Source organism: Parus major, chromosome 10 (genome assembly GCF_001522545.3).
Source record: "Parus major isolate Abel chromosome 10, Parus_major1.1, whole genome shotgun sequence".
NCBI lineage: Eukaryota > Metazoa > Chordata > Aves > Passeriformes > Paridae > Parus > Parus major.
The window spans coordinates 16,568,739-16,581,646 of NC_031779.1; the positions used below are offsets into that span (position 1 = coordinate 16,568,739).

At 40.9% G+C, this 12,908-nt stretch overlaps 1 protein-coding gene across 2 annotated transcripts in view; it reads right to left on the reverse strand.

Annotated features, from left to right (window-relative positions):
- IGF1R (insulin like growth factor 1 receptor) overlaps window positions 1-12,908 on the reverse strand; it is a 172,379-nt gene that overhangs the window by 136,948 nt on the left and 22,523 nt on the right. For both annotated transcript variants that reach the window (XM_015639195.1, XM_015639194.1), the window contains exon 2: window positions 5,046-5,591. In XM_015639195.1, the coding sequence (XP_015494681.1) occupies window positions 5,046-5,591 (546 nt within the window). The remainder of the gene's footprint in view (window positions 1-5,045; window positions 5,592-12,908) is intronic.

Genomic DNA, 12,908 nt, shown 5'->3' on the forward strand with positions numbered 1-12,908 from the left:
TTATAATAGAACAAAGAAAAATGGCAAATATACATTTGTTTAATTTTAGCCCTTTTCTCAGAATATAAACCACTGCTACAGTAATTAACTGCAGATTGGCCAAAACTGCTCTGCGGCCATTCCAGCTTACTAATTAAATATGCTCTCACAGCCATAATAAAAATTCTGGGAAACCTCTGGCTGGAGAGCAAACTTCTCAGGAGGGGAGCGAAAGTCAGCAAAAAACTTCATTCAGAAGGAAAACACTAACAATTTTTTTTTTTAACGTACTCCAGATTTTTCTAACTCAGTGACACCAACTGTGCCTTTTACAATTATTATCTTTTTGTCTGTTTACTCCTTTCAGAAGATGTTTATTTGCTGAAGAGTTTGCATACCAACCAAATACAACCAACAAACAACCTCTCCATTTCAAAATATGGTCAGGTTTATACGATACTTAATTTTTTATAAACCAGCAGAGGTAGGATTAGTGTTACAGAGACCAGCTAATTTGCTTGCTGAAAAAGTAAAACTTAAAGCATGTTGTTCTCTGCTAACATATATAATATCTACTGTATTTCAGTGTTTAAGAAGAAAAAAAAAAAAAAAGAAGCATGCAAATACACTTTTAAGCAAAATAAGAATAATTTGATTCATCATCTCTGGCTTCCAACTTCTTCCCCTCTCTTGCTGCCTACACAGTTCATGTATGTTCACTATTTCTAAAGGACAGGGGAATACAGTGAATACTCTTCAGAGAGGGAAAGAGAAGAAGAGAAAGGGGGTGGGGGGGAAGTGCAGCACATGGTTTTCAGCACTACTTTGCTGAATCAACAGGGAGCAGATTCCCAGCTGGTGCACACTGTAAGCACTGCACAAGTCAATGGAGCCATGTCAAACGACACCACTCAACTGCATTATCTTCTGAGCTCCGTGTAAACAAACAGGAGCAGATTCCGAATATTTGTGAGAATACATCATGTTACTGTCTCCATATGTTTAAACATTTTAGTAGAAGGCACATATGGACCACTCTTCCCACTCACTGTCATTCTCTCCCTCCTGCTCCTCATACACCGTATCTTCTCGGGCCATTGTCAAACCAATTCAAAAATGAATAAGGATACATTTTCATTAAAAACATTTTGTGCTTAGCTGCCATCTGCTTCATCGGCCTCCAAATCCTCACATGCCTTTTCCATGGTCCTTAGTTTCACACATTGAGAAGCTCAAAGTTCTCTCCTGTTGTATTGTGCAGCAAGGTCTACATGAGCTATTGTTTCACGTCAAATTCACCTCTTTTGAACCAAGTGCTTAATGCTTATAGCCCTAATCCGTGTCCTCTCCACAATGCCAGCTTACACATCCTTTTTTTAATGCCTAAACTCTAATCTTAAAGCTCCCTCACACACTTCAGATACTCCCCGTCATTGTTTTTATGGAAAGCGTGGGTACTCCACCCACTTTGGGAAATATGGGAACTCTAATTTGCTCTCTCACAAAGGGGGGACCCAGACTGTGCTCTCATCCTGTCCCACAGAAGCAGCAGCTGAAACCAATGCCCCTTCCCTCACAGACATTATAGCCTATCTCCCCCATAACCAGACCCCTTGTCTTTTCTTTAGGTAGCAAAAAGTTCCAGCAAGTATTTGGCACTAAGCATCTCCAGCTTAACTGGGGGAAAGAAGACAAAGAATTAAGATAGGGGAAAAAACACAACAGGGCACCACAGATCTTATACACAGATCACTGCTAGTTTGGCTATTACTGTCCCAAATAGTTTGCCCAGTTCATTTCTTGTGGACCTAGCAATAGCAAAAGTGTCTTAGGAAGCATTAGCTGGACTTGCTTGAAAAAGAGCACAAAGGTTATGGTAGACAAGGGATCCTGAACTTCCAGGCAGCCTTTCAAGGGTGTAATTTACATTTGGTTTCTGCAGGCTTGGAAAGGCCTAGTGACTAAGGCAGCAGACCTCAACATTTAATCATTAGCAAGAGGGATACAGAAAACAACCAAAGTTTTCTTTATGGCAGACCACTGGACAGGCAGAGGTAGCATGTCATCAGACACAAGTCTTGCAAGGGGCACAGCAGGAACAGTTTTTCTGGTTCTCACATCAGTTACTGAGTGAGATGCAAGCAGCTTCCATAAACCTTTCCAGCAGTCACAACTGCCAGAAAAAAAAGAAAAACATAAAAGGCCATAGTCTCATTTGTATGTCTGGACGCTCAGTTTTTATCTTTTCCATCTCCACCTGTGCCCCAAAGCACCGATGCAAACAAACAACTTCAGTACTCTCCTTTTATCTTGAAGGATTCTTCTATGTGGACCTGCAACCCCAGTGAGGCACAGCTGGCATTTAATACACCAACATAAAAGTAGGTGCAAGTCGGAGAGAAGAGAGCGTGCCAAGCCCAACACAACATGCTGCAGCTCCAAAGAGAGCAAACTAGTATTGCTGCTGCCTTGGGGCACTCGAAGGTAAAGGAATGTACACTACACAGAAACCAGGGCAACCAAACTGGCAGGAGAGCTGCTGACGCTTTACGCTGAACCTTAAAAATACCCAGGAAAATATAAAAGTTACAGTTTCTTTGGAGCTTGCTCTTCTATAGAAATGTCCATGGATTATTCTGTCAGACACAGCATATCCTTCCCTCCCTCCTCCCTCAGCATTGTTCCTGCACAAGTTATATTGAAGGAAGCACAAGCTTCTTCCTTTGTTTGTGAGCAAGAAAAAGAAGGAAAAAAACAACTTCCACTCAATGGCAAAACTAAACAGAAGCCAGGCTACTTAAAGTACCAAGTGTTCCCACACAGCATTTACCCACCAACTTCAGATCTTTCAGCGTAAAACCTAAACACAAGAGAGATTTAATACACACTCCTCCACAGAGCCAGAGCAAAGAAAAATAAAAAGGCACAATGGAACCCTGAAAGATAGAGAGCACTTTCAGCTTAACATTACTGTGACGCACAAGGAGAATGTCAGGGTTAAATTAGATACTGCACTAGAAAAATATTCCCTGGAAAATAACATAGGTGTCATATCTCCACCAGTAGGAAAATGCCGACTGAAACGCTCAGTAACTGAAAAGTTCTTCCTTCTATTCTTTTTCATGTCTCGTGTGATTCTGTACTGCAAGAGTCCTCTCCTGATCAGGAGTTCATTGCCAAAGTGCCCGAGCAATCTAGCAGGGGAGACAAAAAGCTTCCTTTGGAACAACTGCACTTTTATACCTCCCTTGTTTTTCTTCAGAGCAGGAGTGCTTTGGGGTTGTTTTCTTTTTAGATGACTGGCCTGCAAATTTAAAGTCATCTTCCTCAAAGTCTGTGGCTTATCACAACTAACAGATTAGAACAGGTCCAGATTTCTCACTCTTTTTATTGATTAGGACTTGATAATTTCTTTATATGCTGTACATCCTAAGATAATCTAAACCAAATTGTTTTTCCACACTGTAATGCTCTTAACAAGCCTTTCAAGGCTCTTTTCCAACACTTGCTTTCTTCTTCACAATCTCCCATGAAAGGAGATGAAAGCATATATGGAAAAAAACCCCATTACCTACCCTTGCCTTCAAAGTCCTGCTATCACAGTCTAACTATGACCTCATTTTATTTAAACAAATTTCTTCTCACGTATTTGGGATCCAAATTATTTTAACAGTCCCTTAGATGCCAAAAAAGTTTTTTTGCATGTTACTTTCTTCTACTCCAAACAGGCAAAGCACTCAACAGAAAGCAAGTAAGTCGTTATATCTCATTAAATACACTCTCCTTACATCCATTCGAACCACTGAGGGCAATGAGGTTGCACAGGAGTCACCTTGGTCACCCTCTGTAGACAACAGGGTTACACTCTGTTAATGAAGACATAAATTTGGCCTGCAGGACTCAGAGCTACACTCCCCTCGCCCTGGGCAAAGCACAAAGTCTCCCAGTAGCAGGCTGAGGGGGTTTCTTCGCTTTGTTTAAAAAACGAACTTTATTTCCTGTAAGTATTGATAAAAGCACATACTCCAAATGCCTTTTTGCAGAGGTATTTTTGGCATGTGTTGACTGAAACTGCCCCACGAGGTACTTTAATTGCAGTTCTAATTGAACAGGAGGACTCCACAAGAAACTGACAAGCCACTTTAGAAAAACATAACATCCCAGATGAAGGTAACCTGAATATAGTCCTGATTTCTGACACTGTGGTGTTTCCTATCATTATGGCAGCTTTGGTCAAGACTGCATGTGGAATTTAGGAACTGTTCCTCCCAGTGAGGACTGTAATTAAGCCCTACTGATACTGCAGGGCTCAGCTTTCGTAAAGTTACAGGATGAACTCAAAAAGCCTGCCATGTAATCATGTTACCTGAGTAAACTATGTGTTTGTTTACTCTATTTTTAAAAAGTGAGAAGAGATCAGGTTTTGTTTTTGCTAATACTTGCTATCAGAAAGACATAAACCTGCCAGATAAGAATAAAACAGACAAGGGTAACTTCACTGGGAATCAAGATATTCATGGACTCTTTGACTCTACAGACAGTACTGTGAAAATTTATGTCAGTAAACAAGTCCTTACGTACAGGATTTACCATTACAGGAATGTCTGGAGGTACATGCCAAGAGAAGCAAAAAACAAAGTCCAGTGAACAGCTTCAGCACAGCAACAGCTCTGGCACAGATGGAATGTCACTTCAGCAGGAGGAGATGGCACTCGATGGCCACCTCCTGCCAAAGTCCTCAAGGGAGGTAAAGTTGCCTCCAGCTTTGCTACAATGGCACTGGTTCCATACTTACACTTTCCACGAGGAAGTAACTATGGGAGTTTGTTTGGGTTTGTTTTACAGTTGCTGATTTGTTGTTTTTTTCTTTTTTTTTTTTAATTTAAGTGAGACAAATCTTTATTGACTGGGGAAGAATCTATTTATGTGGCAACTGGATAACTCATGTAAACTATATGCAACTAGAATAAAAGTTTCAGCTGCTGAAGAGCTTAAAATAAAACCACAAAACTAAATGTTTACTTCCCAAAGAGGTAACAAAAACAGGATATCTACTCATATCTTACTTTTCTGGCAGTGGTTGGTGGTCCAGCAGCGGTAGTTGTACTCATTGTTAATAGATGTCTTCTCACACAATGGCTTTTCTTCCATTGTTCCCGGACACAAGTCCCCACATTCCTTTGGAGGTTTATTCCCAACGATGTAGTTATTGGACACTGCATCTAGGATGAGAGACCAGTCCACCGTGGAGAGGTAACACAAATCAGAGTTCTTCTCGATCCGGATGGCCCCGCGGGTGATGTTCCTCAAGTTGTGAAGCCCAATCTCTTTCAGATTTGTCATTTCAAAGATAACCAAGGCATAGTTGTAGAAGAGGTTCCTGCCACGAATGACTGTGAGGTTGGGGAAGAGATCACTGAGGCTTTCCAAGCCTGCCACACGGAACAGCAGCAAATAGTCAGTGATGACAGTGAGCTTTGGGAAGCGGAAGTTGCGGTAATCCTCAGCTTTGGAGATGAGCAGGATCTGCAGGAAACCCTCGATCACCGTGCAGTTCTCCAGGCGCTTCAGCTCATGGATATCATTGCGAATGTCGACATTTGGCCCGCAAACTGAAATGGAGCAGGAGGAAGAAAAGTTAATAAATAAGGCATTCCTAAGCCTTTTGAAACTGGAACGCAACAAGGATATTCTGATGGCCATAAAATTTTTACCTAGGTTGCAGTGTTAAAATAGAAAATGAGTGCTTGATTTACACCTCCATGGAATCTTCATTTCATTTAACCTGTCACACTAAGCACTACCAGGAGCGGCACGGCTCTCCCTGTATTCTGCAACCAACAGAGAATGTTGGTTTATTACTGCTGATGGGAAGAGCTGAGGAATACAAAGATAAACCAAATGCATCTGCACACCCTGCTTCAATTTAGCTCATGAATGTGTGCCCAGAGCAGGGCTTGAGCCACATCACTTCAAGCCAGTCAGGTAAAACAGAAAGTGATCCACTGGTCATTATGTTACTAATTCACTCCCCGCCCTGCTTAAGACACATGCACACAAAGAGGGCATTTCCCAGAAAATTACAACTTAGGCCTCAAATCACTCTTTCTTTCCAGGGTCACACGCCAAACAAGCCCTAATTCTTGGAATACTGGTCTTGCAGTAGGTCAGCAACAACACTAAATCCATGGAAAGCTGGTCAGCACTTCCTGCTCTGTGATTGGGAAGAAAACAAAGTGCTTGGACTTATTGCACTGAATCCCTGTTTGTATGTTCCAGTAAACCAAGTTTCACTAATTTTGGCACCAAGATATAAAGAAGTCTCTTGAGTTCTAAGAAACACAGGATAAATTTATTTACAAGAACATGCAGCATCACAGTGAAGAATCTTTCCTTGAAAACAGCAGATTGAACTCTATGAACTCTCAAGAAAACAATGACCAAAAGGATTATTCCCTAATAAATCTATGTATTAAGTCTTTCCATATTACAGACATATCACAATGACAATGTTAAAGGGGCTGGAAGACATGTGTGTTAATAATGTAATATTTAGACACATACAATCCACTTGGATGTAAAACAAAGAACTACAGAGTGTAGAGAGCTGTTGCTCAAAACCCTCAGAGCTGGTCTTCTTTGGAAAACATGGAAAAAAGATTCCCCATTAGAGATACTAAGTTGCTTGTAAGCAAACAAAGCAAAATGCCTATTTATTTAAGCAACCCAAAACTCAAATAAACCCCAAGCAATTCAATTTTGTGGAAAGATTCTCTTTTAATGCATGCTAGGCTTAATTATTTTAAGAACATCTTTTCCTCAGACAAGGGTAAGGTCTAAACAAGCACTGGAGCCAAAAAACTTAAATTCTAACCCAGACAAATTGTCCAGAGATTCAGAAATTGTGCTGACAATAGAAACCAGTCCTTCCATCCCACAACACTTATCTAAGGCTAATAACTTAAGCTAACAAAGGATCCAGAGCATGAGCATGCTAAAACCACAGCAACTCTAATACCCAACAAGGACTTAAAGACTTCTAAGCCTTTAAAAGACTAAAGGACTTTCTGGTTAGAGGGACAGCATAAAAAAATAATATAGGGCAAGATCTTTGTTAGGAAACAGATGTTTCTACACAAACTATTACCTAATCTTCCTTCTGTAAAGATTCAAGCTGAAAGCAAAGGCTATTAAACGTGACTTGCTGCACTGAAGTAACTATGTGCAAGAAAGTTCATTCCTTATACCTTCAAAAACAATAATAACACTTGGTCTTTATGAGCACTGAGACAGAAAATCCCCATTTTCGTACACACTGATTTCAGAAAAATTGGACTCTACTGCAGGAATATGTGTCAAGGCTTGAACTTCAGGAAAACACTAAAAAGGGTGAATGAGTTGGCAGTACCCAGCTTTAGAAACCAGATGGAAGAGAGACAATGTTAAAGAAGTCCAAGGCAGTCGATCTGGTAAGAGATGCACTGGTTAGTGCAGAAGAAGTGAGGGGCTCTCCCCTGAACCTATAGGAAAAACAACCTCAAGCCTTATTAAATTCCTTTAATGAGCTGGTACCCACATCTTCCTTTCAACTTCAGAAAACATCTCCTAAAGCCACGAACCCTCCATTCACCCTAGGGACTGTGCCCTCTGCCCAGAGGGCATTTACACTCTGACAGTGGGCTTCTCTTGTTTTGAAAAGGCAAGTTAAAACACAGTGCCCCCCCTTAAACCATTTTGGTTTCCATCTCTGCCTAATGGCAGGCCAAGGTGAACAGTATGGCTCTTGCTGTGGCAAAGCAAAAGTAGTGGAATTTATTTTCCTGCCATAAAAGTTTAGAAAGCCTAACTGCTCCAAGCCCTTTATTTTGTTAAAGAAATAAAATTTGCACTTGCGCTGACATTTTGCAGGCAAGGTTCCAGAGTGATGGGTTTAAAAACAGCTGAGTTACAATACCCTAAAGAACAATTTGTAAGAGAAATGGCAGCAACCATTAACTAAAGCATTATATATCTGTTCATGTCTCTGTTTGAGGCTGGGCTTTCAAAGTCATACTGCTTTTAGCTTTATGTTTGTTTCAGCTCAAAAGTTACTTAATTTTAGATATTTAATGCTTTTATAAATCAATGAAATTTCTAGAGCTTTATGGCAAAAGTATGCACTCGCCTCAGTTACGAAACCTCATCCTCCTAGTATGGAAAAGGATGAAGTCCAGTGGGGTCCCACATTAGAAACTGATCATAGATGAGTGGCTGTTGACATTTTTGATTTAAGAACTTATTAGTTCATCTAGTGAGTTATGTTTTGCAGAACTTTACACATATAATGAGAACTGCAGAGACACAAATATGAAATAGGACAAGCATTGTGGGCCATCCTGACACTTGGAAAAATCAGTTCCCATTAAAGCAGATATTTTTTAAAACAAATTTCTTTTAAAGTTCACATTGTTCACCAGAGTTAATTATACCACAATACATCATCTTTTTCTCACGTTTTTCTCGCTGCCCTGAAAAGGATTATATGAAAAACAAATTAATCAGAGCTCAAAGTCAACTCCAATTTCCATCTGGCTGTGCTGTGTTTTCTTTGGATGCCATTTGAGAGAAAGCCTATATGGACTTACAATATAAACCGGTCTGTCAGACACAATGAAGTGCACAGAAAATTCTCTTTAGAGCATTTATACTCCATTTAACAGTTTTGGATATTCCAGTTTAGAGAACTTTTTTAATATGACTAGGATTACTTGCCTTTGTTTCACGTTCAATTCAGAATTGGAAATTAAGCATTATGTATTTATTTTGCTCACTAACAGAACATAAAAATGCAACAGCTGTTTATTACCCTGCCCCACTAGTTCTGGGGAGATCATAAACACCCAGGATAATTACCAATAGTCAGATTCATGCTGTTTTCATTCAGTTGCCTACAGATCTCCAAGCCTTTCCTTAAACTGTCTAACATTTATCAGACTTGGCCTAAACCAAGTACATAATTCAGAGTCAGAAATTTGTTCTTTAAAGACAAATGTATTTATTTGTTTAAAAGATAACTCCCCAATACGGTAAAATACTGAAGAGAAGCAAAGCACTCTTTACCTAGACAAGCATAAATTTCTCCCTGGAAACAGCTCTTTAGTCCAGAGGCCCTGAGCTCTAGCTGCTATCCAAGAAGAAGCCCACTTGTGCTCTTTTTTTCTGGGAGCATCCCATGGGCAAACTGCAGGGCATATAAACTTCCAAAGGCAATAGTAATACCCACTCCACACCCCAGTCATCCAGACGACCTGCAGCCCATTCCTATTCAGAGAACAGATCCAAGCCTGCTCATGTAACTGAGATGGGGTCAATGAACTACCAGGAAAAGTGATTGCACGTAACAGGTTCATACGACGAGAGTAATTAATGCTCCTTGATCTGGCAGAGCCTCCTGGCAAGTCTCCGTGTAAGTGGTGCCTTGGCTGGGAGCAGAGCTGGGGCTGTGAACACACACACACACACCACACACACACACAAACACCCCACCCACCTACACACACACACACACACAGCACCGCTGCTGAGGACAGGCTGGGCAGGCTCCAAACAAGCTGTGTCACAGAGTGCAGTGATCCAGCAGATTCCTCTCAACCTTAACTATGATTTGCCAAAGCTGACTTGGATCATTAAAACCATTCTGACATGCAGAACTGCCTTGTCACCTTGAGAAACACCTGCTATCTCATCATCCTCTATTTACAAACAGTCATTTACTCCACACAGCAGCTCTTCGCTTTTCCTGTATCTGCCAGTTACTTCAGGTCACTGGTGAGTCCTGAAAGGACTTGGCTGATGCCCCTCAGTCTTTGGAAGGAACCCTTCCCTTCTTTCTGCAAAATCTCATGCTAGCACAGACAAAGCAGCAGAAGGCTTTTCAATGTTCACCCTACACTACAACTTCTTGCTACATCAGATCCCAGCTGGACACAAATTTATCTATTTCACTAACATATAATTCACTAATTCACTATCAATACCAAGGTGTTCATGGGCAGCATTGACAGCTCACACATTCACTGGTTTTAATAAGAGAAAGATTCATTTCCTACAAGAAGAAATTTCATCATGGTGTAGTTACAAGTTTTGTATTCCAACAGGTTGCTCCACTTAGAAGTTCTAAAGAAACACAACTATATACTTTTTCTTTAAAAAAACCCACACTCCTCGACATTTTAAGCCTTGCCTTTGACCCTTTACTTTTTTGGATGACATTAGAAGGCTGTACTACACTGCACAGTCTCAATATCCTCTCAACTAGCCAGAAGTTAAAGATGGAGCAACCACCACTGTCTGGCTCTCTCAACACCAAAAGGTCTCAGACAAAGCAGCACCAAGGCAGCTCTGAGTCACCAAGTCAATCCAGCACATCCCTTTCACAATCCTAAAGCCTTTTCAACACAAGTCTACTCCAGCTGGGTCAGGCTTTCCCTAGCAACAGAGACTTCTTCAGCCTGAGCGGTCCTTTACATCTCTGAAACAAGAATGAGGATAGACAGCCTGCCATGAGCATCTCACCAGCGACCTTGATATCAACTCACACTCACCTTTTTCCTGATTTCCCGATTTCCTGATTTCTGATTTCCCTTTGTTTTCCCCCTTCTGACTTTGCTTCTGTGAGAACTGTCTCCTTTACTTCACAGTAGAGATGCAAAGTTAATCTTAAATGAGGATACCTTCAGTGTTGCAGTTTTACAAAGATCATACCTTTACATTAGTTGCTGAAAAAAAACCACTAAGGGTGCAGAAATTGTTTTAATTACGTATTTTTTTCCTGTCCAGGAGTTGTGATACCCATTCTGAGGGCCAAGTCTGTGATCCACAAGGTTCCAAAGGGTTCTTTTTTTAAGGGAGAACATGAGGTTGCTCAACTTCTCATCTACCCTGAAATTCTGCACAGTTGGTAACAGGCACAGTGTGTTACCATCAGTGCTGGATGAATTCCCACACAAAGAAAGAACCACAAGGCTTAATACAAGAAGACAATTGTGGCTGGTTCTACTTTTAGAGAGTAGCTTGCTCACACCACCACAGCTCACTTTGCCAATAATGGCTTTTCTGAGCACACTCCACTCCAAAGAGAGGTCGGCGTTCCCAGACAGCTACTGCTGATCTCTGGTCAGCAGAGAGCTGATGTTACTGAGTGCAGAACATTGCTCTCTCCCAAACTGCTCTAATGAAAGAGGCCTGACCACATCACCCCTCAGTAATGTCAGCTCTGAGCTGTGGGTCTTTCTGGGAGATCAGCACATCTTCTGAACAGTGTTGTTATTTATTCCCAAAAGAGCCACTTCCTTTTCATCATGTGTTTTTTAGTTTTAATCTATGGCAGGTCCTTGTAAAGAAAGAGTCCAAAACAGCTACTGAATGTGGCTGCAGTCCAGCTGCCCTCATCCCAGATTCCCAGCATGCAGCATCCCTTTTCAGGCAAGCATCTCCAGAGTTCCCATCCCTCTCTCACAACAACAAAACATGTTTATTGCACTGAGTGGATTTAGAGCTGCATAATGTATCATGGGCTGCATATTGACATGTTTACTATCTACTGGATCAACTCAATGGAGGGGTTGTCCAGCACACTGGAAAAAACTTTAGTGCTCTAAAAAAAATTCCTCGAAGACACTGAAAGGTTGAATCGTGTTAGGAAAAAGGAGCTGAACTTAGGATAAAGTCAATCATCAGGTTTATAAGAGGCCTCTATCCTACATGTCTGTAATTGCTCCGAAGAGAAGCAGAAGGACACATCGATGAAAACAGAAAGAATAGTCTGAATATGTGATGCCCATACAGACTATAAACAGGGGAAAGTATAACTTAATCTTTATATGTCTCTTCATCCTTACTCCTAGGAATTAAGCATGTTTTAAGGAAGCCATCAGGACTATCATCTAGCCCTTAGAACAAACCCCTTTTAAGTGTTATTCAGTCATCACTAAACAGAGAGTCACTGCAGCCCATGGCCAGGGCCTAAGCCTTCTTTGTTGCAGTAGTTTCAATGGCATGGAAGGCAAAGCTCAAAAGTCTGAGAAGGAACAGCTTAGCAACCACAATTTCCCTTCGAGCCCATGAAAAGTTTCAGTACAGTTGCACCATTTGCAGACGTAAGGAAAAAAAAAATTACTACTGAAGTCTCAGGATTCTTTAATTGCATACTCTGCAAAGAAGAAATTAAATGTGGAGTTCACAGAAATCAGTGGTTGGAGAGATTGCTTATGACACTTTACATTAACACAGGATTCCACCACCCACTGAGCTCTTGGTTTTGCCTCCATAGTGACACTATGAATGAGATATATATTTTAGTGTCTTTAATGTACTTACACAACCTCCCACAAAATTTCTGTACTCTCTAAGCTCACCTATCCTGTATGTGTCACATCAATCACTAGATCTCTTCCCAGGGAAGCCAGCTTCTGTGTTACCTCTTGGGATGTCAGAACCAGTAACAAGGAGGGAACTAAATCTACATCACGATTCAAGCTGCTTCCCTACCCACTGAACTATTTCTCTTCATTGAATATGCTACATGAACCTCTTTACATTTACCAAGATTTTATGAAGCTACATCTCTCAGGGTGGGAAGGGGAGAGATAAAAGGCACCCCATGACCCAGAAAATGTCAGTCATTTTAGATTTTGCTAAGAAAGACCATAATTGAATTTCAACTTCTGTATTTCCAGCACTAGGACAACACTGCCATCTTTGGCTTTCAAAACATGAAAGGGAATACTCCAACCCAAACAAAACCCCACTGTTTCCACTTGAATATAAGTCCTGAGAACATTCTTCATAACATATCTAAGGCCAAGAAGGAGGGCTTGGGTTTTTGGGTTTTTTTCCATTTAATTACAAGTTAAGCTTTGAAGGACAAAGCCAGACCACTATGATCTTCA